Source organism: Triticum urartu, chromosome 7A (assembly GCF_056163025.1).
Source record: "Triticum urartu cultivar PI428250 chromosome 7A, HENAU_Tu73, whole genome shotgun sequence".
NCBI lineage: Eukaryota > Viridiplantae > Streptophyta > Magnoliopsida > Poales > Poaceae > Triticum > Triticum urartu.
In genome coordinates, this window is record NC_141879.1 from 708790937 (window position 1) to 708815579 (window position 24643).

The 24643-nt window shown below is 45.3% G+C and overlaps 1 protein-coding gene across 1 annotated transcript; it reads left to right on the plus strand.

Moving 5' to 3' along the window:
• The first annotated feature begins 23089 nt into the window (after positions 1-23089).
• LOC147961888 (uncharacterized) lies at positions 23090-24597 on the plus strand. Its single transcript, XM_087537044.1, has one exon. The coding sequence runs from the start codon at positions 23095-23097 to the stop codon at positions 24586-24588; it is 1494 nt and encodes a 497-aa protein (XP_087393170.1). The 5' UTR covers positions 23090-23094; the 3' UTR covers positions 24589-24597.
• The last annotated feature ends 46 nt before the right edge of the window (positions 24598-24643 follow it).

Below are 24643 nucleotides of genomic sequence, written 5' to 3' on the forward strand. Positions count from 1 at the left end.
TCCGAACAACCTTCGGTACATCAAAATGCATAAACTCATAATATAACTGTCATCGTAACCTTAAGCGTGCGGACCCTACGGGTTCGAGAACAATGTAGACATGACCGAGACACGTCTCCGGTCAATAACCAATAGCGGGACCTGGATGCCCATATTGGCTCCTACATATTCTACGAAGATCTTTATCGGTCAGACCGCATAACAACATATGTTGTTCCCTTTGTCATCGGTATGTTACTTGCCCGAGATTCGATCGTCGGTATTCCAATACCTAGTTCAATCTCGTTACCGGCAAGTCTCTTTACTCGTTCTGTAATGCATCATCCCGCAACTAACTCATTTAGTTGCAATGCTTGCAAGGCTTAAGTGATGTGCATTACCGAGAGGGCCCAGAGATACCTCTCCGACAATCGGAGTGACAAATCCTAATCTCGAAATACGCCAACCCAACATCTACCTTTGGAGACACTTGTAATGCTCCTTTATAATCACCCAGTTACGTTGTGACGTTTGGTAGCACCCAAAGTGTTCCTCCGGCAAACAGGAGTTGCATAATATCATAGTCATAGGAACATGTATAAGTCATGAAGAAAGCAATAGCAACATACTAAACGATCGGGTGCTAAGCTAATGGAATGGGTCATGTCAATCAGATCATTCAACTAATGATGTGACCTCGTTAATCAAATAACAACTCTTTGTTCATGGTTAGGAAACATAACCATCTTTGATTAACGAGCTAGTCAAGTAGAGGCATACTAGTGACACTCTGGTTGTCTATGTATTCACACATGTATTATGTTTCCAGTTAATACAATTCTAGCATGAATAATAAACATTCATCATGAAATAAGGAAATAAATAATAACTTTATTATTGCCTCCAGGGCATATTTCCTTCAGTCTCCCACTTGCACTAGAGTCAATAATCTAGATCACATCACCATGTGATTAACATCGATAGTTCACATCATCATGTGATTAACACCCATAGTTCACATCGTCATGTGACCAACACCCAAAGGGTTTACTAAATTCGGTAATCTAGTTCACATCGCTATGTGATTAACACCCAAAGAGTACTAAGGTGTGATCATGTTTTGCTTGTGAGATAATTTTAGTCAACGGGTCTGCCACATTCAGATCCGTAAGTATTTTGCGAATTTCTATGTCAACAATGCTCTGCACGGAGCTACTCTAGCTTATTGCTCCCACTTTCCATATGTATCTAGATCGAGACTTAGAGTCATCCAGATCTGTGTCAAAACTTGCATCGACGTAACTTTTTACGACGAACCTTTTTTTTCACCTCCATAATTGAGAAATATTTCCTTATTCCACTAAGGATAATTTTGACCGCTGTCCAGTGATCTACTCCTAGATCACTATTGTACTCCCTTGCCAAATCAGTGCAGGGTATACAATAGATCTGGTATATAGCATGACATACTTTATAGAACCTATGGCCAAGGCATAGGGAATGACTTTCATTCTCTTTCTATCTTCTGCCATGGTCGGGCTTTGAGTCTTACTCAACTTCACACCTTGTAACACAGGCAAGAAACTTTTTCTTTGACTGTTCCATTTTGAACTACTTCAAAATCTTGTCAAGGTATGTACTCATTGAAAAAACTTATCAAGCGTCTTGACCTATCTCTATAGATCTTGAAGCTCAATATGTAAGCAGCTTTACCGAAGTCTTTCTTTGAAAAACTCCTTTCAAACACTCCTTTATGCTTTACAGAATAATTCTACATTATTTCCGATCAACAATATGTCATTCACATATACTTATCAGAAATGCTGTAGTGCTCCCACTCACTTTCTTGTAAATACAGGCTTCTCCGAAAGTCTGTATAAAACCAAATGCTTTGATCACACTATCAAAGCGTTTATTCCAACTCCGAGAGGCTTGCACCAGTCCATAAATGGATCGCTGGAGCTTGCACACTTTGTTAGCTCCCTTTGGATCGATAAAACCTTCGGGTTGCATCATATACAACTCTTCTTCCAGAAATCCATTCAGGAATGCAGTTTTGACATCCATCTGCCAAATTTCATAATCATAAAATGCGGCAACTGCTAACATGATTCGGACAGACTTAAGCATCGCTACGAGTGAGAAGGTCTCATCGTAGTCAATCCCTTGAACTTGCCGAAAACCTTTCGCGACAAGTCGAGCTTTGTAGACAGTAATATTACCGTCAGCGTCAGTCTTCTTCTTGAAGATCCATTTATTCTCAATTGCTTGCCGATCATCGGGCAAGTCAACCAAAGTCCACACTTTGTTCTCATACATGGATCCCATCTCAGATTTCATGGCTTCAAGCCACTTTGCGGAATCTGGGCTCACCATCGCTTCTTCATAGTTCGTAGGTTCATCATGATCTAGTAGCATGACTTCCAGAACGGGATTACCGTACCATTCTGGTGCGGATCTTACTCCGGTTGATCTACGAGGTTCAGTAGTATCTTGTTCTGAAGTTTCATGATCATCATCATTAGCTTCCTCACTAACTGGTGTAGGTGTCATAGAAACAGTTTTCTGTAATGTACTACTTTCCAATAAGGGAGTAGGTACAGTTACCTCGTCAAGTTCTACTTTCCTCCCACTCACTTCTTTCGAGAGAAACTCCTTCTCTAGAAAGTTTCCGAATTTAGCAACAAAAGTCTTGCCTTCGGATCTGTGATAGAAGGTGTATCCAATAGTTTCCTTTGGATATCCTATGAAGACACATTTCTCCGATTTGGGTTCGAGCTTATCGGGTTGAAGCTTTTTCACATAAGCATCGCAGCCCCAAACTTTTAGAAACGACAACTTTGGTTTCTTGCCAAACCACAGTTCATAAGGCGTCGCCTCAACGGATTTTGATGGTGCCCTATTTAACGTGAATGCAGCTGTCTCTAATGCATAACCCCAAAACGATAGTGGTAGATCGGTAAGAGACATTATAGATCGCACCATATCTAATAAAGTATGGTTATGACGTTCGGACACACCATTACATTGTGGTGTTCCAGGTGGCGTGAGTAGTGAAACTATTTCACATTGTTTTTAACTGAAGGCCAAACTCGTAACTCAAATACTCTTCTCTACGATCAGATCGTAGAAACTTTTATTTTCTTGTCACGATGATTTTCCACTTCACTCTAAAATTCTTTGAACTTTTCAAATGTTTCAGACTTATGTTTCATCGAGTAGATATACCCATATCTGCTCAAATCATCTGTGAAGTTCAGAAAATAACGATATTTGTCATGAGCTTTAACACTCATCGGACCGCATACATCAGTATGTATTATTTCCAATAAGTCAGTTGCTCGCTCCGGAGAACGGAGTCTTAGTCATCTTGCCCAAGAGGCATGGTTCGCAAGCATCAAGTGATTCATAATCAAGTGATTCCAAAATCCCATCAGCATGGAGTTTCTTCATGCGCTTTACACCAATATGACCTAAACAGCAGTGCTACAAATAAGTTGCACTATCATTATTAACTTTGCATCTTTTGGTTTCAATATTATGATTATGTGTATCACTACGATCGAGATCCAACGAACTATTTTCATTGGGTGTGTAACCATATAAGGTTTTATTCATGTAAACAGAACAACAATTTATTCTCTTACTTAAATGAATAACCGTATCACAATAAACATGATCAAATCATATTCATGCTTAACGCAAACACCAAATAACACTTATTCAGATTCAACACTAATCCCGAAAGTATAGGGAGTGTGCGATGATGATCATATCAATCTTGGAACCACTTCCAACACACATCGTCACTTTACCTTTAACTAGTCTCTGTTTATTCTGCAACTCTCGTTTCGAGTTACTAATCTTAGCAACTGAACTAGTATCAAATACTGAGGGGTCGCTATAAACACTAGTAAAGTACACATCAATGACATGTATATCAAATATATTTATGTCCACTTTGCCATCCTTCTTATCTGCCAATCACTTGGGGTAGTTCCGCTTCCAGTGACCAGTCCCTTTGCAGTAGAAACACTTAGTCTCAGGCTTAGGACCATACTTGGGCTTCTTCACTTGAGCAGCAACTTGCTTGCCATTCTTCTTGAGGTTCCCCTTCTTCCCTTTGCCCTTTTCTTGAAACTAGTGATCTTGTCAACCATCAACACTTGATGCTCTTTCTTGATTTCTACCTTCATCGATTTCATCATCATGAAAAGCTCGGGATTCGTTTTCGTCATCCCTTGCATACTATAGTTCATCACGAAGTTCTACTAACTTGGTGATGGTGACTAGAGAATTCTGTCAATCACTATCTTATCTGGAAGATTAACTCCCATTTGATTCAAGCGATTGTAGTACCCAGACAATCTAAGCACATGCTCACTAGTTGAGCGATTCTCCTCCATCTTTTAGCTATATAACTTGTTGTAGACTTCATATCTCTCAACTCGGGTATTTGCTTGAAATATTAACTTCAATTCCTGGAACATCTCATATGGTCCATGACGTTCAAAACGTCTTTGATGTCCCGATTCTAAGCCGTTAAGCATGGTGCACTAAACTATCAAGTAGTCATCATATTGAGCTAGCCAAACGTTCATAACGTCTGTATCTGCTCCTGCAATAGGTCTGTCACCTAGCGGTGCATCAAGGACATAATTCTTCTGTGCAGCAATGAGGATAAACCTCAGATCACGGATCCAATCCGCATCATTGCTACTTACATCTTTCAACACAATTTTTCTCTAGGAACATATCAAAATAAACATATGAAAGCAACAACACAAGCTATTGATCTACAACATAATTTGCAAAATACTACCAGGACTAAGTTCATGATAAATTTAAGTTCAATTAATCATATTACTTAAGAACTCCCACTTAGATAGACATCCCTCTAATCTTCTAAGTGATTACGTGATCCATATCAACTAAACCATAACCGATCATCACGTGAAATGGAGTAGTTTTCAATGGTGAACATCGTTATGTTGATCATATCTACTATATGATTCACGCTCGACCTTTCGGTCTCCGTGTTCCGAGGCCATATCTGTATATGCTTGGCTCGTCAACTATAACCTGAGTATTCCGCGTGTGCAACTATTTTGCACCCGTTGTATTTGAACGTAGAACCTATCACACCCGATCATCACGTGGTGTCTCAGCACGAAGAACTTTCACAACGGTGCATACTCAGGGAGAACACTTCTTGATAATTTAGTGAGAGATCATCTTATAATGCTACCGTCAATCAAAGCAAGATAAGATGCATAAAAAGGATAAACATCACATGCAATCAATATAAGTGATATGATATGGCCATCATCATCTTGTGCTTGTGATCTCCATCTCCGAAGCACCGTCGTGATCACCATCGTCACCGGCGTGACACCTTGATCTCCATCGTAGCATCGTTGTCGTCTCGCCAAGCTTATGCTTCCATGACTATCACTACCGCTTAGTAATAAAGTAAAGCACTACATCGCGATTTCATTGCATACAATAAAGCGACAACAATGTGGCTCCTGCCAGTTGCCGATAACTCGGTTACAAAACATGATCATCTCATACAATAAAATTCAGCATCATGTCTTGACCATATCACATCACAACATGCCCTGCAAAAACAAGTTAGACGTCCTCTACTTTGTTGTTGCAAGTTTTACGTGGCTGCTACGGGCTTAAGTAAGAACCAATCTCACCTACGCATCAAAACCACAACGATAGTTTGTCAAATAGACTCCGTTTTAACCTTTGCAAGGACCGGGTGTAGCCATACTCGGTTCAACTAAAGTTGGAGAGACAGTCGCCCGCAAGCCACCTATGTGCAAAGCATGTCGGGGGAACCGGTCTCGCGTAAGCGTACGCGTAAGGTTGGTCCGGGTCGTCTCGTCCAACAATGCCGCTGAACCAAAGTATGACATGCTGGTACGCAGTATGACTTATATCGCCCACAACTCACTTGTGTTCTACTCGTGCATATAACATCAACATAAATAACCTAGGCTCAGATGCCACTGTTGGGTTTCGTAGTAATTTCAAAATTTTTCCTACGCACACGCAAGATCATGTGATGCATAGCAACGAGGGGGAAGAGTGTTGTCTACGTACCCATGCAGACCGACTGCGGAAGCGATGACACAACATAGAGGAAGTAGTCGTACGTCTTCACGATCCAACCGATCAAGCACCGAAACTACGGCACCTCCGAGTTCGAACACACGTTCAGCTCGATGACGATCCCCGGACTCCGATCCAGCAAAGTGTCGGGGAAGAGTTCCGTCAGCACGACGGCGTGGTGACGATCTTGATGCACTACAGTAGCAGGGCTTCGCCTAAACTCTGCTATAGTATTATCGAGGACTATGGTGGCTGGGGGCACCGCACACGGCTAAGGAATAGATCACGTGGATCAACTTATGTGTTCTAGGGTGCCTCTGCCTCAGTATATAAAGGACTAGAGGGGGGAGGCTGGCCGGCCAAGGTATGGCGCGCCAGGGGAGTCCTACTCCCTCTGGGAGTAGGATTCCCCCCCAATCCTAGTTGGAATAGGATTCCTTGAGGGGGGAAAGAGAGAGAGGGGGCCGGCCACCTCTCCTAGTCCTAATAGGACTAGGGGAAGGGGAGAGGCGCGCGGCCACCTTGGGCTGCCCCTTTCTCCTTTCCACTAAGGCCCATCAAGGCCCATATGGTTCCCGGGGGGTTCCGGTAACCTCCCGGTACTCCGGTAAAATCCCGATTTCACCCGGAACACTTCCGATATCCAAACATAGGCTTCCAATATATCAATCTTTATGTCTCGACCATTTCAAGACTCCTCGTCATGTCCGTACATCAAAATGCATAAACTCATAATATAACTGTCATCGTAACCTTAAGCATGCGGACCCTACGGGTTCGAGAACGATGTAGACATGACTGAGACACGTCTCTGGTCAATAACCAATAGCGGGACCTGGGTGCCCATATTGGCTCCTACATATTCTACGAAGATCTTTATCGGTCAGACCGCATAACAACATATGTTGTTCCCTTTGTCATCGGTATGTTACTTGCCCGAGATTCGATCGTCGGTATTCCAATACCTAGTTCAATCTCGTTACTGGCAAGTCTCTTTACTCGTTCTGTAATGCATCATCCCGCAACTAACTCATTTAGTTGCAATGCTTGCAAGGCTTAAGTGATGTGCATTACCGAGAGGGCCTAGAGATACCTCTCCGACAATCGGAGTGACAAATCCTAATATCGAAATACGCCAACCCAACATCTACCTTTGGAGACACCTGTAATGCTCCTTTATAATCACCCAGTTACGTTGTGACGTTTGGTAGCACCCAAAGTGTTCCTCCGACAAACGGGAGTTGCATAATCTCATAGTCATAGGAACATGTATAAGTCATGAAGAAAGCAATAGCAACATACTAAACGATCGGGTGCTAAGCTAATGGAATGGGTCATGTCAATCAGATCATTCAACTAATGATGTGACCTCGTTAATCAAATAACAACTCTTTGTTCATGGTTAGGAAACATAACCATCTTTGATTAACGAGCTAGTCAAGTAGAGGCATACTAGTGACACTCTGGTTGTCTATGTATTCACACATGTATTATGTTTCCAGTTAATACAATTCTAGCATGAATAGTAAACATTCGTCATGAAATAAGGAAATAAATAATAACTTTATTATTGCCTCCAGGGCATATTTCCTTCACATCTTCAGGGGGAGCCCTTGCAACTTATGAAGACAATTCCTTATCCTTTGCAATTTCACATATTATATTCCCCGTTGAAAACTTCAACTAGTTTGTCATCAATCACCAAAAAGGGGGAGATTGTAAGTGCATCTAGTGCCACCCCTAGTTGGTTTTGGAGTATTGACGACAAACCTAGTTGAGGGACTAATGTGTTTGTGAGAATTGCAGGATAACACAGGTAGAAGTCCCTCATTGATTCAGTTTTCCTACCAGAGATGACCCCTAAAAATGTATGAAGACATTGATGTCAAAAGGTGGTATATGAGGATATTCACATTGAAGACTATGACAAGAGAAGACATCGCATGAAGCCTATGGAGCTCGAAGACTTAGATCTTTTGTAGTTCTTTTTCTTCTTCGTTGAGTCATAGGAATCACCGTACTATTAAGTGGGGTCCAAGAGAACCAGTCAGAATGACTGAAGTGATGCCTAACCAAAACCTATGTCTTCAAGTGAAGACTATGAGAGCGAATCTTGTCCAGAGTCGGACAAGTCAGCTTTGCTTGTAGCCCAAGTAAAGTTGCCATGTGAGTTTGAAATCTGACCGTTGGAACACGTGTCAGTTCCTTAGTCACCCAGGGTCATTTCGGACAAATCAGGTCGGGTTGCCTAGTGGCTATAAATAGCCCACCCCCTACAACCATAAAGGGTTGGCTGCTCAGATTCAGAGTACGACTTTTGTCGTTTGAGAGCAACCCACCTCGAAGCCTTTGAGAGAGAATTCCTTGCGAGGATAAAGCCCAAACCACCAAGAGCCAAAGAGAATTAGGCATAACTTAAGTCTTCTTGTCTGTGTGATCTGAAGACTTATTACACTTGAGGACTGTGAATCCTCCAGCCGGTTAGGCGTCACGTTCTGAGCATCCAAAAGACATTGTGGATCGCCGATGAATGAAGTCTGTGAAGGTTTGGGAGTCTACCTTGAAGACTTACCAGAGTGATTGGGCGAGGTCTGTGTGACCTTAGCTCAAGGGGAATACGGTGAGGACTGGGTGTCCTCAGTTGCGTGTTCAGGACTGGGTGTCCGGGACTGTGTGTCCTCAGGTTTAAATACCTAGCCGCCCTAACCAGACGTACAGTTGTCACAGCAACTGGAACTGGTCCAACAAATCATTGTCTTCAACGAGTCACTGGTTTCATCCTTCCCTTCCCTTTACTTACTGTTACTCCTTGTGAAGTCATTGTATGTTTGCACTATCTTTTGTCTTCACTGAGTGACTGAGTATTCTGTTTGGCTTCATAATATCTTCCTACCTGATCCTTACTACATTGCTGCTATTAGTCATTGTGCTCTCACTCCATTGAATACTTGACTATGGTTTGCCTAGTGTAGTCTACCTTCCGCTGCATGGTAATAGGTTTATTTCTATCGTTTGTCTTTGAAATTTCCACATTTTGAAGACTTTCATAAAAATCGCCTATTCACCCCCCCTCTAGTCGATATAACGCACTTTCAAGGCAATAAGGATAGAGCATTTAAAACAGACTTAATGTTTGTCTCTGTATCTTCTGCTGACAAGGACGCAGAGAACACATTCGACAGTTTCTATAGAATGCATATGATTTGGACAGATAGAGTTTGAGATAGAAAGCATAGAGAGATTAGGGTCTGATCACATTCACTTAGTTCGAAAGATTCAACAAGGAAGACGTAGCTATAAGTGAATGTTGTAGAGGACAGAACACTAATATGTATATATCAGAAGACAATCAAATCAACATAGTGAAGATAATCATGAAGACAAGTTGAAATTGAAGACAAACCAAATGTGAAGACATAGCAAATGTAACGCCATGAGTAAAACACTTCAAACAGAAGAATTTGGTGGTGGCGTTACCCACCGTATAGGAAGTATTAGACCCAGACACGGCGCATAATTATCGTGGCGCTCCGAAGTCAAATTCCACGTTAATGTATTCACACTCAGAATGTAAGTCTTCATTGATTGAAGATATACTTTACTTTGTGTGTTGCACATCTGTGTCATCAACATGCTTAAGTGTTAGGATGTGCGCCTGATCACAGGATATTTGAGGATTCCAAGATATTTAGCTCACACCGTAACTTGCAAAACCTCTTCTCATCCAAGGGCTTGGTGAAGATATCTGTCAATTGCTCTTCAGTGTTGACGTGTATGATATCAATATCTTCCTTCATAACACGATCTCTGAGAAAGTGATGACGAATTTCAATGTGCTTTGTCTTTGAGTGCTGAACTGGGTTGTTGGCAATCTTGATGGCGCTTTCGTTGTCGCAATAGAGTGGCACTTGCTTCAGATGAATGCCATAGTCTTTGAGTGTTTGCTTCATCCATAGAAGCTGAGCGCAGCAAGATCCAGCAGCAATGTATTCAGATTCAGCAGTGGAGAGAGATACACAGTTCTGCTTCTTTGAAGACCAACATACAAGTGATCGTCCCAGAAAATGACATGTGCCTGATGTAGACTTGCGATCCACCTTGTCACCAGCATAATCAGCATCCGAGAATCCAACTAGATCAAACTCTGAGCCCTTTGGATACCATAATCCTAGTGTTGGGGTGTGAGCCAAATATCTAAGAACTCGCTTCACAGCTAATTGATGTGATTCCTTTGGTGCCGCTTGGAACCGGGCACACATGCAAACACTAAGCATGATATCTGGCCTAGATGCACATAAATAAAGCAAGGACCAATCATGGAGTGGTATACCTTTTGATCGAACTCTTTACCATTGTCATCGGGACCCAGATGATGTTTGGCTGGCATTGGCGTCGTGAAGCCTTTGCAATCTTGCATCCCAAATTTCTTCAGGCAATCTTTGAGGTATTTCTCTTGAGATATAAAGATGTTGTTGCGTTGCTGACGTATTTGAAGACCAAGGAAGAACTTCAGCTCACCCGTCATGGACATCTGATATTGCTCTTGCATCATATATCCAAACTCTTCACTGTATTTCTGATTGGTGCAGCCGAAGATAATGTCATCCACATATATTTGGCACACAAACAGTTCACCATCATATGTCTTTGTGAAGAGAGTGGGGTCGAGGGAACCAGGTTTGAAGCCTTTGCTCTCCAGGAAGTCTTTGAGTGTGTCATACCAAGCCCAAGGGGCTTGTTTGAGGCCATACAGTGCCTTGTTGAGCTTGTACACCATGTCAGGATGTTTTGGATCTTCAAAGCCAGGCGGTTGTGCAACATACACTTCTTCAATCTTGCCATTGAGAAAAGCGCTCTTCACATCCATTTGATACAGAAGAATGTTATGATGATTTGCATAGGCCAGCAGTATGCGTATGGCTTCAAGCCTAGCCATAGGAGCAAATGTTTCATCGAAGTCAATCCCTTCAACTTGAGTGTATCCTTGAGCAACGAGACGAGCTTTGTTTCTGACAACTTGACCATGCTCATCTTGCTTGTTGCGATATATCCATTTAGTGCCTATTATATTGTGCTTACGAGGATCAGGACGCTTAACCAGTTCCCATACATTATTCAGCTCAAACTGTTGAAGCTCTTCTTGCATAGCTTGAATCCATTCAGGTTCCATGAAGGCTTCATCAACTCTCTTGGGTTCAGATATTGTGACGAATGCGAAGTGCCCACAGAAATTTTCTAGCTGTGTTGCCCTTGAACGAGTGGACCTGGTGCATTGATGCTATCAATTATTCTCTCAATCTGTACTTCATTTGCAACACGAGGATGTACAAGACGAAGATTTTGCTCTTGCTGATCATTGTCGTTGTTAGAAGGATTGTCTTTAGGCTGAGCATTGTCTTCAGGTTGATCAGGTGCAGAGATGATAAGTTCCTATTCAGGCTGAGCTTCAGATGGTATGATTTCTCCAGTTCCCATAAGTTTGATTGATTCACTGGATGGAACTTCATCTAACACATTTGGCAGGTGCTCTCTTTGCGAGCCGTTAGTCTCATCGAACTGCACATCCACAGTTTCAACCACTTTATAGTGAAAGAGGTTGAAGACTCTGTAGGAGTGCGAATCATTTCCATATCCAAGCATAAAACCTTCATGTGCTTTCGGTGCAAATTTTGAAGTGTGATGTGGATCCTTGATCCAGCACCTGGCACCAAATACTCTGAAGTAACTGACATTTGGCTTCTTGCCAGTAAGGAGCTCATAGGATGTCTTGTTGAGAAGCTTGTGAAGATAAACACGGTTGATGATATGGCATGCAGTATCAATGGTTTCAGGCCAGAATTTTCTTGGAGTCTTGTATTCATCAAGCATCGTCCGGGCCATCTCAATAAGTGTTCTGTTCTTGCGTTCCACGACACCATTCTACTGCGGCGTATACGGAGCTGAGAATTCATGCGTGATGTCCAAAGTATCAAGATAAGTATCTAGGCCAGTGTTCTTGAATTCAGTGCCATTGTCACTTCTGATGTGCTTTATCTTGACGCCATAGTTGTTCATGGCTCGATTGGCGAAGCGTCTGAAGACATCCTGCACTTCAGTCTTGTAGAGGATTATATGCACCCAAGTATATCTTGAATAATCATCAACAATGACAAAGCCATAGAGACAAGCAGTAGTAGTAAGAGTTGAGTAATGAGTGGGACCGAAAAGGTCCATGTGGAGCAGTTCAAAGGGTTGAGTCGTTGTCATGATTGTCTTCGAGGGATGCTTGGCCCTCGTCATCTTTCCTGCTTCACAGGCACCGCATAAGTGATCCTTCTTGAACTTGACACCCTCGATGCCTATGACATGCTTCTTTCTAGCAAGAGTGTGCAAGTTCCTCATGCCAGCATGCCCTAGCCTCCGATGCCAGAGCCAGCCTTCTGAAGCTTTTGCTAGAAGACATACGGCAAGTTGTGGTCCTGCTGAGAAATCTACCACGTACAAATCATCTTTCCGATACCCTTCAAAAACTAGAAGACTTGTCAGATTCCATTAGAACAAGGCAACAATATTTTCCAAACATCACAATCATGTTTAAATCGCAAAGCATTGAGACAGACATTAGGTTGAAACCAAGGGATTCAACAAGCATGACTTTATCTATGTGTTGATCCCTTGAGATTGCAACTCTACCTAGACCCAATATCTTGCATTTACCAGTGTCAGCAAATGTGATGTGATTTTTGTTAGATGGACGTAAGGTTGAGTCCATAAGAAGACTTCGCTTGCCGGTCATGTGATTAGTACACCCACTATCAATAATCCATTCTGAAGCAGCTGGTGTCATACCCTACAGTGCAGTTAGGGGGATAGGCTTCACGAAGAGAATTGTGAAGCATAAACATTTGACAGCAAGTGGATTATGAAAGCTTAGATCAAGGTTAGGACTGATAGGGCAAGTAGCAAGCGACTCAGGAACAAAATACATAATAAGACCATTTGGGCATTTGATCTTGCGCCCTACAAGATGTTTAAGGTCCCCAGCAATAGCTTCAGACGATTTTGGTTTTCGGCTGGAGACCTTTCCCTGCAAAAGAGAGTTAAGCTTTCTTAGCCACCCACATCTTCAAGGCTGGCTTCGAAGCAATGAGTCTAAGTGCAGCATCTGAGAACTTTGGCTTTGGAGCCCTAGCAAAAAGTCTTGCAGGTGGACAATAGTACTCATAAGAATAAACAGAGTAGTTCTTGGTCTTATGAACATGGCGGTTTGATGAAACGCGCTCATATTCATAGGCCCGAGTAAGGTTTCCCTGCAAAACATATGCGTTAGTGCGACTCAGGTGAGTCCTCTGTTTGTATGAATCCTTTGGACCGTATGAAGCCTGTGGTCTGGGGTTTGTCTTCTTCATGTGTGGTGTCATGACGACATTCACAGGAAGATTCTCCAAACATCTTTTCGGCACCCAGACTTTCTTCATAGGCGGCCCATTTCTGCAGTTAGTACCAATATACCTGGCAAACACTTCACCATTCTGATTCTTAAAGAGTTTATAGTTTGCATCAAAGGATTCATCAATAACAATGGGATTAGCACAAGTGAAGCAAGATAGGGTGGATGGATCCGCTGAAGGTTCCTTTGCAGCAACCCATGTGGTTTTGGGGTACTGCTCAGGTTTCCAGTAAGAGCCATCAGTATTCATTTTCCTTTCGAACCCAACACCCTCTTTCCTAGGGTTTCGGTTCAGGATCTGCCTTTTGAGGACATCACATAGTGTCTGATGCCCTTTGAGACTTTTGAACATCCCTGTTTCAAGCAATGTCTTCAACCTAGCATTCTCATCAGAATAGCAGTGGCATCCTCAGCAGAGGGGTTAGTTACCACATCAGCAGTTGAAGATATTGCAATAGTAACAACAGTAGAACATTCAGCAACAGAAGTAGCGTTATCACGCTCAATGCATTTAAGACATGGTGGTTCAAATCCTTCCTGGGCGGAACTGATCTGTTTGGCACTAAGTGACTCGTTTTCCTTTTGAAGATCTTCATGAGCCGCTCTCAATTTCTCAAGATCTTGCTTCCTTTGAAGATAATCATAGGAAAGCTTTTCATGAGTTGTTGAGAGCGTTTCATGACGACTTTCAAGTTCCTCATACTTAACATGAAGATTTTTTATGTCTTCAATTAAGGACTGAGATCGAGTCATTTCAGCGTCTAACAAGTCATCGCTTTTGTCTAATAGTTTTTGAACATGTTCCATAGCTTTCTGTTGTTCAGTTGCAATTTTAGCAAGTGTTTTGTAGCTGGGTTTGGAACCACAATCAGAGTCATCTTCACTTGATGTTCGATAGTGAGTGGCGCGTGATTTTACCTTGGCACCGCGTGCCATGAAGCAGTAGGTGGGAGTGGAGTTGTCCTTGTCATTAGCATCGGCGTTGGTGACGGAGTCATTGTCTTCAGTGTTGAAGATGGACTTGGCAACGTAGGCTGTAGCCAGACTTGCAACGCCAGAATCGGACACCTCCTCAGACTCCACCTCTGCCTCCTCATAAGCAGACTCCTCCTCTGAATCCATTTCCTTGCCGACAAACGCGCGGGCCTTGCCAGATGAGCTCTTCTTGTGTGATGAAGACTTTGAGGAAGACTTGGAAGAAGACTTTGAGTATTTCTTCTTCTTCTTGTCGCCAGAATCATACTCCTTGCTCTTCTTCTTCTTCTTCTTCTTCTTCTTCTTCTTCTTCTTCTTCTTGTTCTCATTGTCCCACTGCGGACACTCAGAGATGTAGTGACTAGGTTTCTTGCACTCGTGGCATGTTCTCTTCTTGTAGTCATGAGCAGAAGCTTCATCATTTCTTGAGCTGGATCGTGAAGACTTTCTGAAGTCTTTCTTCTTGGTGAATCTGTGGAACTTCTTCACAAGCATAGCAAGCTCCCTTCCATTGTCTTCAGGATCATCAGAACCGCAGTCAGATTCTTCATCAAATAAGGAAACAGCTTTTGCCTTCAAGGCGCGAGTTCGCCCATAGTTGGGACCGTAGATGTCTCTTTTCTCAGAAAGCTGAAACTCATGTGTGTTGAGCCTTTCAAGTATGTCAGACGAATCGAGTGTCTTGAAGTCAGGACGTTCTTGAATCATCAGGGCTAGGGTGTCAAACGAGGTGTCAAGTGATCTCAGGAGTGTCTTGACGATTTCATGCTTGGTGATCTCAGTAGCGCCGAGAGCTCGAAGCTCATTTGTGATGTCAGTGAGGCGGTCAAACGTGAGCTGGACATTCTCATTGTCGTTTCTCTTGAAGCGGTTGAAGAGGTTGCGAAGGACACTGATTCTTTGATCTCTCTGGGTTGAGACGCCTTCGTTGACCTTGGAGAGCCAGTCCCAGACTTGCTTGGATGTTTCCAGAGCACTCACACGGCCATACTGTCCTTTGGTCAGATGACCACAGATGATGTTCTTGGCAGTGGAATCCAGTTGAACGAACTTCTTGACATCAGCAGCGGTGACACCTTCACCAGCCTTGGGAACGCCATTCTTGACGACATACTAGAGGTCGACATCAATGGCTTCAAGATGCATGCGCATCTTATTCTTCTAGTAGGGATATTCAGTTCCATCGAAGATGGGGCACACAGCGGAGACTTTAATTATCCATGCAGTCGACATAGCTAAAACTTCAGGTGGTTAAACCGAATCACACAGAACAAGGGAGTACCTTGCTCTGATACCAATTGAAAGTGCTAGTGATCGACTAGAGGGGGGGGTGAATAGGCGATTTTTATGGAAGTCTTCAAAACATGGAGATTTCGAAGACAAACGATAGAAATAAACCTATTACCATGCAGCAGAAGGTAGACTACACTAAGCAAGCCATAGTCAAGTATTCAATGAAGTGAAAGCACAATGACTAATAGCAGCTAGGCAGTATAGATCAGGTAGGAAGATAGTGTGAAGCCAATCAGAACAATCAGTTACTCAGTGAAGACAAAAGATAATGCAATCATACAATGACTTCACCAGGGCCAACAGTAAGTAAAGGAATGGGAAGGACAAAACCAGTGACTCGTTGAAGACAATGATTTGTTGGACCAATTCCAGTTGCTGTGACAACTGTACGTCTGGTTAGGGAGGCTGAGATTCAACTTAGAAGACTGCGTCTTCATCGTATTCCCCTTGAGCTAAGGACACCCAGTCCTCGCCCAATCACTCTGGTAAGTCTTCAAGGTAGACTCCCAAACCTTCACAGACTTTGTTCACCGGCGATTCACAATGACTCTTGGATGCTCAGAACGCGACGCCTAACCGGCTGGAGGATTCACAGTCCTCAAGTGTAATAAGTCTTTAGATCACACAGACAGGAAGACTTCAGTGATGCCTAACACTCTTTGGCTCTGGGTGGTTAGGGCTTTATCCTCGCAAGGAATTCTCTCTCAAAGGCTTCGCAGTGGGTTGCTCTCAAACGACAAAAGCCGTACACTAACTCTAAGCAGCCAACCATTTATGGTTGTAGGGGGTGGGCTATTTATAGCCACTAGGCAACCCGACCTGATTTGTCCGAAATGACCCTGGGTCACTAAGGAACTGACACATGTTCCAACGGTCAGATTTCAAACACACGGGGCAACTTTACTTGGGCTACAAGCAAAGCTGACTCATCCAGCTCTGGATAAGATTTGCTCTCATTGTCTTCGCTCGAAGACATATGATTTTGGTTGAGCATCACTTCAGTCACTCTGACTTTGTTCACTTGGACCCCACTTAACAGTACGGTGGTTCCTATGACTCAACAAAGAAGAAAAGGAGACAACGAAACAACTAAGTCTTCGCGCCCCATAGTCTTCACGCAATGTCTTCTCTTGTCATAGTCTTCAATGTGAATATCTTCACATACCACCATTGTCTTCAATGTCTTCATACATTTTTAGGGGTCATCTCCGGTAGATAAACCGAATCAATGAGGGACTACTACCTGTGTTATCCTGTAATTCTCCCAAACACATTAGTCCCTCAACCAGGTTTGTCGTCAATACTCCAAAACCAGCTAGGGGTGGCACTAGATGCACTTACAATCTTCCCCTTTTTGGTGATTGATGACAAACTGGTTGAAGTTTTCAACGGGGATAAAAGTATGTGAAATGTAAAGGATTTAGGTATTGTCTTCATAAGTGGCAAAGGCTCCCCCTGAAGATGTAAAGAACGCGTTTTTGCACGGTGTTCTGGAAGAAGAGGTGTTTATGAGGCAGCCTCCTGGGTATGAAAATTCAGCTTTACCACGACATGTCTGCAAGCTTGACAAAGCAATCTATGGTTTGAAACAAGCATCCAGAGCCTGGTATTATCGCCTGTACTCCAAGTTACAGTCTCTTGGTTCTGCTGCTTCCAAGGGGGATACCTCACTGTTTTTTATCATCGGCATGGAGTGACCATTTTTATGCTTATCTATGTTGATGATATTATTGTCACCAGCTCCTCCGTTAGGGCAGTTGATGCTCTTCTTCACGATCTGCGCATGGATTTTGCTCTCAAGGATTTGGGTAATCTTCTTTTTTTTTCTTGGCATCGAGGTGAAGCATGTGGCTCATGGAATCATTCTGTCCCAAGAAAAATATGTACAAGATATCCTTGAGCGAGTAGGCATGAAAGGTTGCAAACCCTCTCCAACCCCGTTGTCCACTTCAGAGAAGTTGTCTCTTTATGATGGAGAGGCACTTGGAGCCGAGGACTCCACCAGGTACAGAAGTGTGGTAGGAGCTTTGCAATATTTGACTTTAACCAGGCCAGATATATGTTTTTCAGTCAACAAAGTCTACCAGTTTCTCCATGCACCCACTAGCACTCATTGGACAGCAGCAAAAAGAATTTTTCGGTACCTTCAGGCAACCAAGAGTCATGGTCTCAAACTTGCCAAGTCAGACTCTACACTTGTTAGTGCATTTTCAGATGCAGACTGGGCAGATTGTCTTGATGATCGGCGGTCTACTGGAGGTTTTGCAGTATTCTTTGGTGGCAATCTGGTTTCTTGGAGTGCACGTAAGCAAGCCATTGTGTCCAGGTCAAGCACAGAAGCTGAGTACAAGGCCTTAGCAAATGCCACTGCTGAGATTATTTGGGTTCAAAATATGCTGACAGAATTGGGTATTCGTCATTTGCCTACCGCCTCATTGTGGTGTGACAATCTTGGAGCTACTTATCTCTCTGCCAATCTTGTCTTTCATGCTAGAACAAAGCACATTGAGATTGATTATCATTTTGTCCGTGAAAGAGTTGCTAACAAGCTTTTGAATATTCAATTTGTACCTACTGGTGATCAAGTAGCAGATGGCTTTACTAAACCATTATCACTGCGGCAGCTGGAGGTCTTTCGACGCAATCTCAACTTAGATAGTTGTGATTGAGGGGGAGTGTTAAACATCATTGTATGCCTTGCCACGGTATGTTATAAACCATGCCGGCTAGATATGTGGCGTGCGTGTTGTAGTTAGGATAGGTTAGGTTGTTGTGATTAGATCTTGGTAGTTAGCTTAGCTTGGAGATCAATCCACACCTAACCTATTCCTAACCTCCTTGTAATCTTAGCCGCATGTCTAGCCTATATAAACACGCAATGCGCCCCTGCCTCGGCATGCGCTTCCAGCCTCTTGTTTCACATCAACCTCAGCAAAATCACCACACCAACCATTAGCATTATATACGCAACACGTACACGCATGTCAATAAGGCTGGCATATAGAATCATCATCAATGTGCTCAAGCTAATGTCATTAGGAACTTGAAGTTCAACCATTTGAAAAAGAAGAAAAGGTTTACATGAGAGAGGGGAACTTGGCATCTCTGTGGGTCGGTCTGGCCACGTTTGGTCATTCGGTGTTCCAAAGACCTTGATGTAATATTTATTACGTTTGAGATACTTTATACTTTCTATGAATTTTTATAGGAAAGCATTTGTATATGGCCAACCGGCCCAACTTTATACCGGCTGCTCGATCCGAACTAATCGTGCGTCTCACAACTACTACCTTATCTCCGCAGCCGATCAGTGTCATCTCTCTCACCTGCATCTCCCTCTTCCCCACGCTGACTCTTCCCCGCGCTGACTCTTCCCCGCGCTGACGACCGCCCACCTGCTCCCCGGCGTATACGGCAGCCAACCTCCTCCTCCCCCGTGTCGATGGCCTCACCTCCTGCTCCCCTGAGTCACACCCATGGAGCCGCCACCACGCGCTGGATTTGTTGCGACCAGCCCCACGCTCGCAACGTGCTCCCCCGGCCTTGTCGCGAACACAACAAACGCCAATGAGCTCGAGGCCACAAGTTACTAGCTACGCCCCCGGCGCGGTGCTGCATGCTGCAACCCCGGCAGCCGCCATTGCTGGTGATGGCGGTCACAGGAGCTGCAACCGGCAACAGCCGACGCTGGAGCGAGGTGCGTTTCTGGTGGCGTAGAGTCGACATGCTACAACCGGCATGACTTTGAGCTACAATCGGCTTTTCCTTTTGCTGGAACTGACGAGTTTTTTTTTGTTGTGGCCGACGGCGGCGAGACAATTTTGTTGGAATTGGCTTTTTTTTGCTCGAACCGACGAAACCTTTTGCCTCAAACCGGCAATGCCGGTGGAATTTTTTGCTTTAGCCCGACGACAGCGGGGCAATTTTTGCTGGAATTGTTTTTTTTTCTGCAACCGGCTACTATTTTTGTTACTACCTCGACCGGCAGGCGCGACGGAGCAGAATCGTTACTATGGCGAGCTGCGTTAGGTCACCACGGCGAGCTGGAACCATGGCAGCGAGGTGCTGCAACCATGAATTGGCTTTGCTGGAACCGTTGCGGCGACGAGCTACAGTGTCACCACGGCGAGGCCTGCGTGAGATGTTGCAACCACTCAGGCCATTACTAGAACTAGTGCAAGTGTAGGCTGCGAGCACCGGTACGACGGGATCCATGGATGTTGCAACCGAGAGTGGTGGCGCCGGCGAGGCGCGGTGCTTTGGACCAGCATGGCGTTGTTCCGCTGTCGAGGGTGACGGGATCTGCGGTACTGGGCGAGATGCGGCATGGGAAAGGGGCATTGGCCATTTTTATAACAGATCTTGGTATTTTGAAAGCACACAAAAGGAAAAAAAAGACTGACGCCAATCCATACTTCTGGCCCCTCTCATGCACGACTTAACAGCAACTTAAGGTGACAGGCCCACGGCCTGGCCCGGCTAGAAGTATGTGATGACTGCTTTTTGCCTCGACAGACTCTGGACCAGCAAGCTGGTTTATATGCTTTGCGTCATCGGCGAAACGTGCGTCGCTGCCAGACTATTTAGACCGTGAAGTAGGCTCCAACGCCAGCGACGTGGTACTAAAAGCATATGGCGATATACGGCGACATACGGCGAACCGATGTGTGCTAGTTCCCGGCCCAGCAGCAGCTACACGAAGAAAAATATTGCATGCTTCGTCTCGCCGACGACTGAGCACCATGCATATCACTTTCAAAACTACACTATTGTAGTATTATACACATGCAAATTAATTATACTACCTGTTGTGACAAGATGCAATCAATCGTCTAAATAAAATGACAAGATGCAATTAACAATCGGAATCCTGACGCATCTGGCTGCCTACAAACTGAGCTAGCCAACTCTGCATCCATTAAGTAATCTCCCATTAAGTAATCTCATTTCCATGGACTGTTGGATCAATGCTCGCCGGTTTACCTCACCTCCGACGAGGACTACACGTGCTCCGGCACCAACGACGCCAACGACGACGACACGTGCTCCTCCTCACTTGCTCCGGCGCCAACGACGACGACTACACGATGCTTAGCTAAGCTTCAACCGAAGCAAATCACCACACGAATGATAGTCACTGGAACGCAACACGTACACGCATGTCCAGTCCAGGTGACTACGGCTTTCCATCAACACACGATATCAAGAGGAGCTCCAGGAACGGCCAGGGTGGCGGCAGTGGTCGAGAGGTGGGCGTGGCTCGGATCGGCAGTGGCGACCGTCATCTTCCTCTGGTCCATGGTGCAGAACTACGTGCCCCCCAATCTTCCGCCTCTACCTCACCAGCTGGGCCGCCAAGCTCGCCGCCTGCTTCAACCCCTACCTCCAGATCGCCATCTCCGAGTACGACACTGAGCGCTTCCAGCGTAGCGACTTCTTCCCTGCCGTTGAAGCCTAACTCAGCGATGCCTGCGCCCGCGCCATGCACAAGCTCAAGGCCGAGCTCGGCAAAGACAGAAGAACCTTCGGATCTTTGTTGATGACCATGTTGACGACTACGAGGAGGTCATTGACGACTTCTCTGGGACCATCATGTGGAGATCATTGACGACTTATCTGGGACCACCATGTGGAGGTCATTGACGACTTCTCTGGGACTCCTACTTTCCTTTCGTCCTCGGCAAGGGCCGCTCTATCACCGTCAAGAACCGCCAACGCCGCCTCTTCACCAACAATGCCAATGAAAGTTGGAACCCCTACCAGGGGAGTGAATAGCAAAAACCATCTACAAAGAATGCTTGGTTTGCAGGAAACACATGTTTACATTTTTGTGCCAAAATTCAAATTCTGCACCTATTTTTTTTCTAGAAAAAACTGGTTGGTGGCTTAGACCATTTTGAGCGTGACTATGACAGTTGGGACCTGCAAATGGTGACGTAGCATAACTATTCACGCGCAGGCTCCATTATAAGGTGACAGGCCGAAACGTTTTTGTCAAAACCGGATGAATCGTTATAGGGTCAAACCCCTACTCACTCCCCCCCCCCCTCTTCTAGCTCGAGCCCTCTCCTCTCGTGAACTCTCTTTCTGTTCTTCGCACTGTCGTCGCCCGACCGCCAGCCGATGCCATGCCGCGTCATATTGTCTTTGAATGACTTGAAAAGAAAAAAAACCAATGAGGGTTCCATCTAGCATGTTTCCTCCTCCCACGACTACATCCTCAAGGTTAGTTTGCTACGGCTAGGGTTTTCTGATTCCGGGGATTTTCACTAGGAGCTCTATCTCAACTGTTACTTCCTATCTTTGCATGTTGTTTGCTCGTATAGATCCCTACTACCATGCATGATGTGGATTTCACCGGCAGTGACCCATATCTGAGTGTCTTGTGTGACCAAGGCAAGCCCTCGGAGAGATGCATTGCATTTGAAGGGATTCTCACATTTGCTGAGAAGGTGTGCTAATTCAAGCTCATTTAGATTTGTTAAGTGTGCTTAGAAATTTGGTAAGTGTGGTCTTATTTTAATTAGTTGGTATCTGTATTGTACTGTTAATTTGTTGCATGTTTGCAATCATGTGGTTATTAATTAATTGAGATTTATACTTTGCTAATTGTTTACATGCTTAGTGTTTGACTTTCAGTGTTTTGTTGTTTAGATAGTTCATTAGTTTAATAAGGTGTCTGACTGTAAAGTGGTCTTTGTTAATTGTTCGTTGCTCATTGAGATTGTATTGTGTTAATTCTTTAGTGTTGATTATATATTGATCATTGTTTTTTGCTGAATTTCAATGCTCATTGTTTGGCGGTGCTTAATTAACCATGTTTCAATTATTGTATATTGATCATTGTTCTTTGCTGAATTTCAATGCTCATTGTTTAGGAGTGCTTAATTAACCATGTTTCAAATAATTGCCCTGGTCAATAGTTATAATTAAGTTTACTATAACATATCTAAGTCATTTAGCTTATTGCCATGTTTTTTTTCATAATTTTGCAGGAAGGAATAATTATGGAGTAATTTAGTGGATTGGTTTAGAGTGGCCAGACTCAATGGAGAAGGCACTGGCCCCTTTAAGAGAGCAAGATATATAGGATAAGGGACGATCTGGGGAGTTCATTTCAAGTTCACAATCTGAATCGGGGAAAGGAATCGATCCTTTGATCCAATCAGAAAGGGTCGTCCGAGCCGCTCCCTCGCCCCTCTCTCTCGCCCCCGCTCCCGCCGCCGGCCACTCCGGCCGTGGCGTCCACCTCTCCCTGCCGCTGACCACCTTGGTTGCGGCGGCCTCCTCCTCCGATGATGGCGGCTGGCTCCTCCAGCCCGCCCTCGGTCTCTTCGGCGTTCCCTAGGCCGCAGCCGGTGGTTTCCGGCCTGGGCCTCTCGGGGTCCCCTGGATCCAGTCGCGCGGCGTCCTCTGGCGGGGCAAGCCAGCAGGTGGCTGTCCCTCCAGCGGTGCCGGTGGATGGGTTCCGCCACCCCAGGCCCACCCGCAAGGCGATGTGGCGCCGTCGGCGTGCTCTGCGGCGTCAGCAGGAGGCTGGCCCGTCTGTTCGTAGGGCGCCGCCCTCGCCGTCCTCGTCGTGGGAGCGGAGGGAGTTCCCGATCGAGCTGCAAGGTCTCTGCTTTAAGTGCTTTGGGGACGACCACAAGAAGCAGGATTGCCCAAACCGCCCCATGTGCTACCGCTGTGGTGTAGAAGGCCATGAATCGTTCCAATGCAAGCATCCTTGGAGCCCGGCCTCGGAGAGGGATCTGATCCGGTCGGTCCTGGCCAAGATGGGCCGTCTGGATCCATCTGTGGTGTTGGCTGGCGCTGGGAGACAGACCTCACCGGCGCCCAGGCAGGAGGTACCTGTGGTGCCTCCCTCGCCGGCGGCGGCTGAGCCTTTGTCCTCTGCTTGGCCACCAGCCCAGGCTGCTTCGGGGGGCATCTGCGTGCTCCAACGCTCCCCGGAGATGGAGGACATGGAACGGCGGCTTCGTCTGGCAGTGGTGGCTTACATTGGAGGTGTGAGGCCGTCGGTGGAGGCGGCGGAGGCCATTTCGGCACAACTGAAGATCCCACGTCACCGCTTCTCTGTTCATCGCTTCCAGCCGGAGGACTTCCTGATTGTCTTTGCCACCTCGGAGCTCCGCAACATCGCCCTCCGTTCCATCCCGGTTGACAATGGATACTTCAAGCTGTTCTTTAAGCCCTGGTTGCGGCAGGCACAAGCTACGGCCAAGGCAATGAGGGTGCGGGTAGACCTCATGATTGAAGGAATCCCCTCGCATGCGTGGTCTCGTGATACGGCTGCTGAGCTTCTAGGAAGTGCTTGCAAAATTGACAGCTTGGCGCCGGAGACAGCGGACAGATCGGATTTGTCGTTGTTCAAGGTGCGGGCCTGGTGTGTGCAGCCGGATGATATTCCGGTGGACAAGCGGTTGTGGATCCCTGAGCCGGAGTTGGAAGATGCACGGCAGTGGCGTGCTTCGTCTCGCCAATTCTTGGAATATTCGACGCTCATTCACATTGGCAGGATGTGGGACTTCAATGCCTCGGAGAACTGGCGTCGGTTGGAGAGCTCCGGCAGTAGCGGTCAGAGTGGGTTACCAGATGAATCTGGCGGCTTCTCTAGAGGTGGGGAGCGCCAGGTGCTGCCTTGGACGCGCGAGCAGAGGGATGACCGTGGTGGTGCGGCTGGAGCGTCCGGAGTTGGAGCTATAGGCAGATCCTTCAGGCAAGTTCTGATGGGCAGGTTGGGTGAATCCAACTGGCGGCTGCCGGCGATTAGTTCTGGCAGCACGTAGATGGCTGGAGCGCCGGCATGCCGGATCAACAATCCCGATGAGCCCCGTGCTTCGA

Coding starts and splice junctions, on each gene's coding strand:
- LOC147961888 (XM_087537044.1), top strand. CDS start 23,095: ATGATGGCGGCTGGCTCCTCCAGCCCGCCCTCGGTCTCTTCGGCGTTC.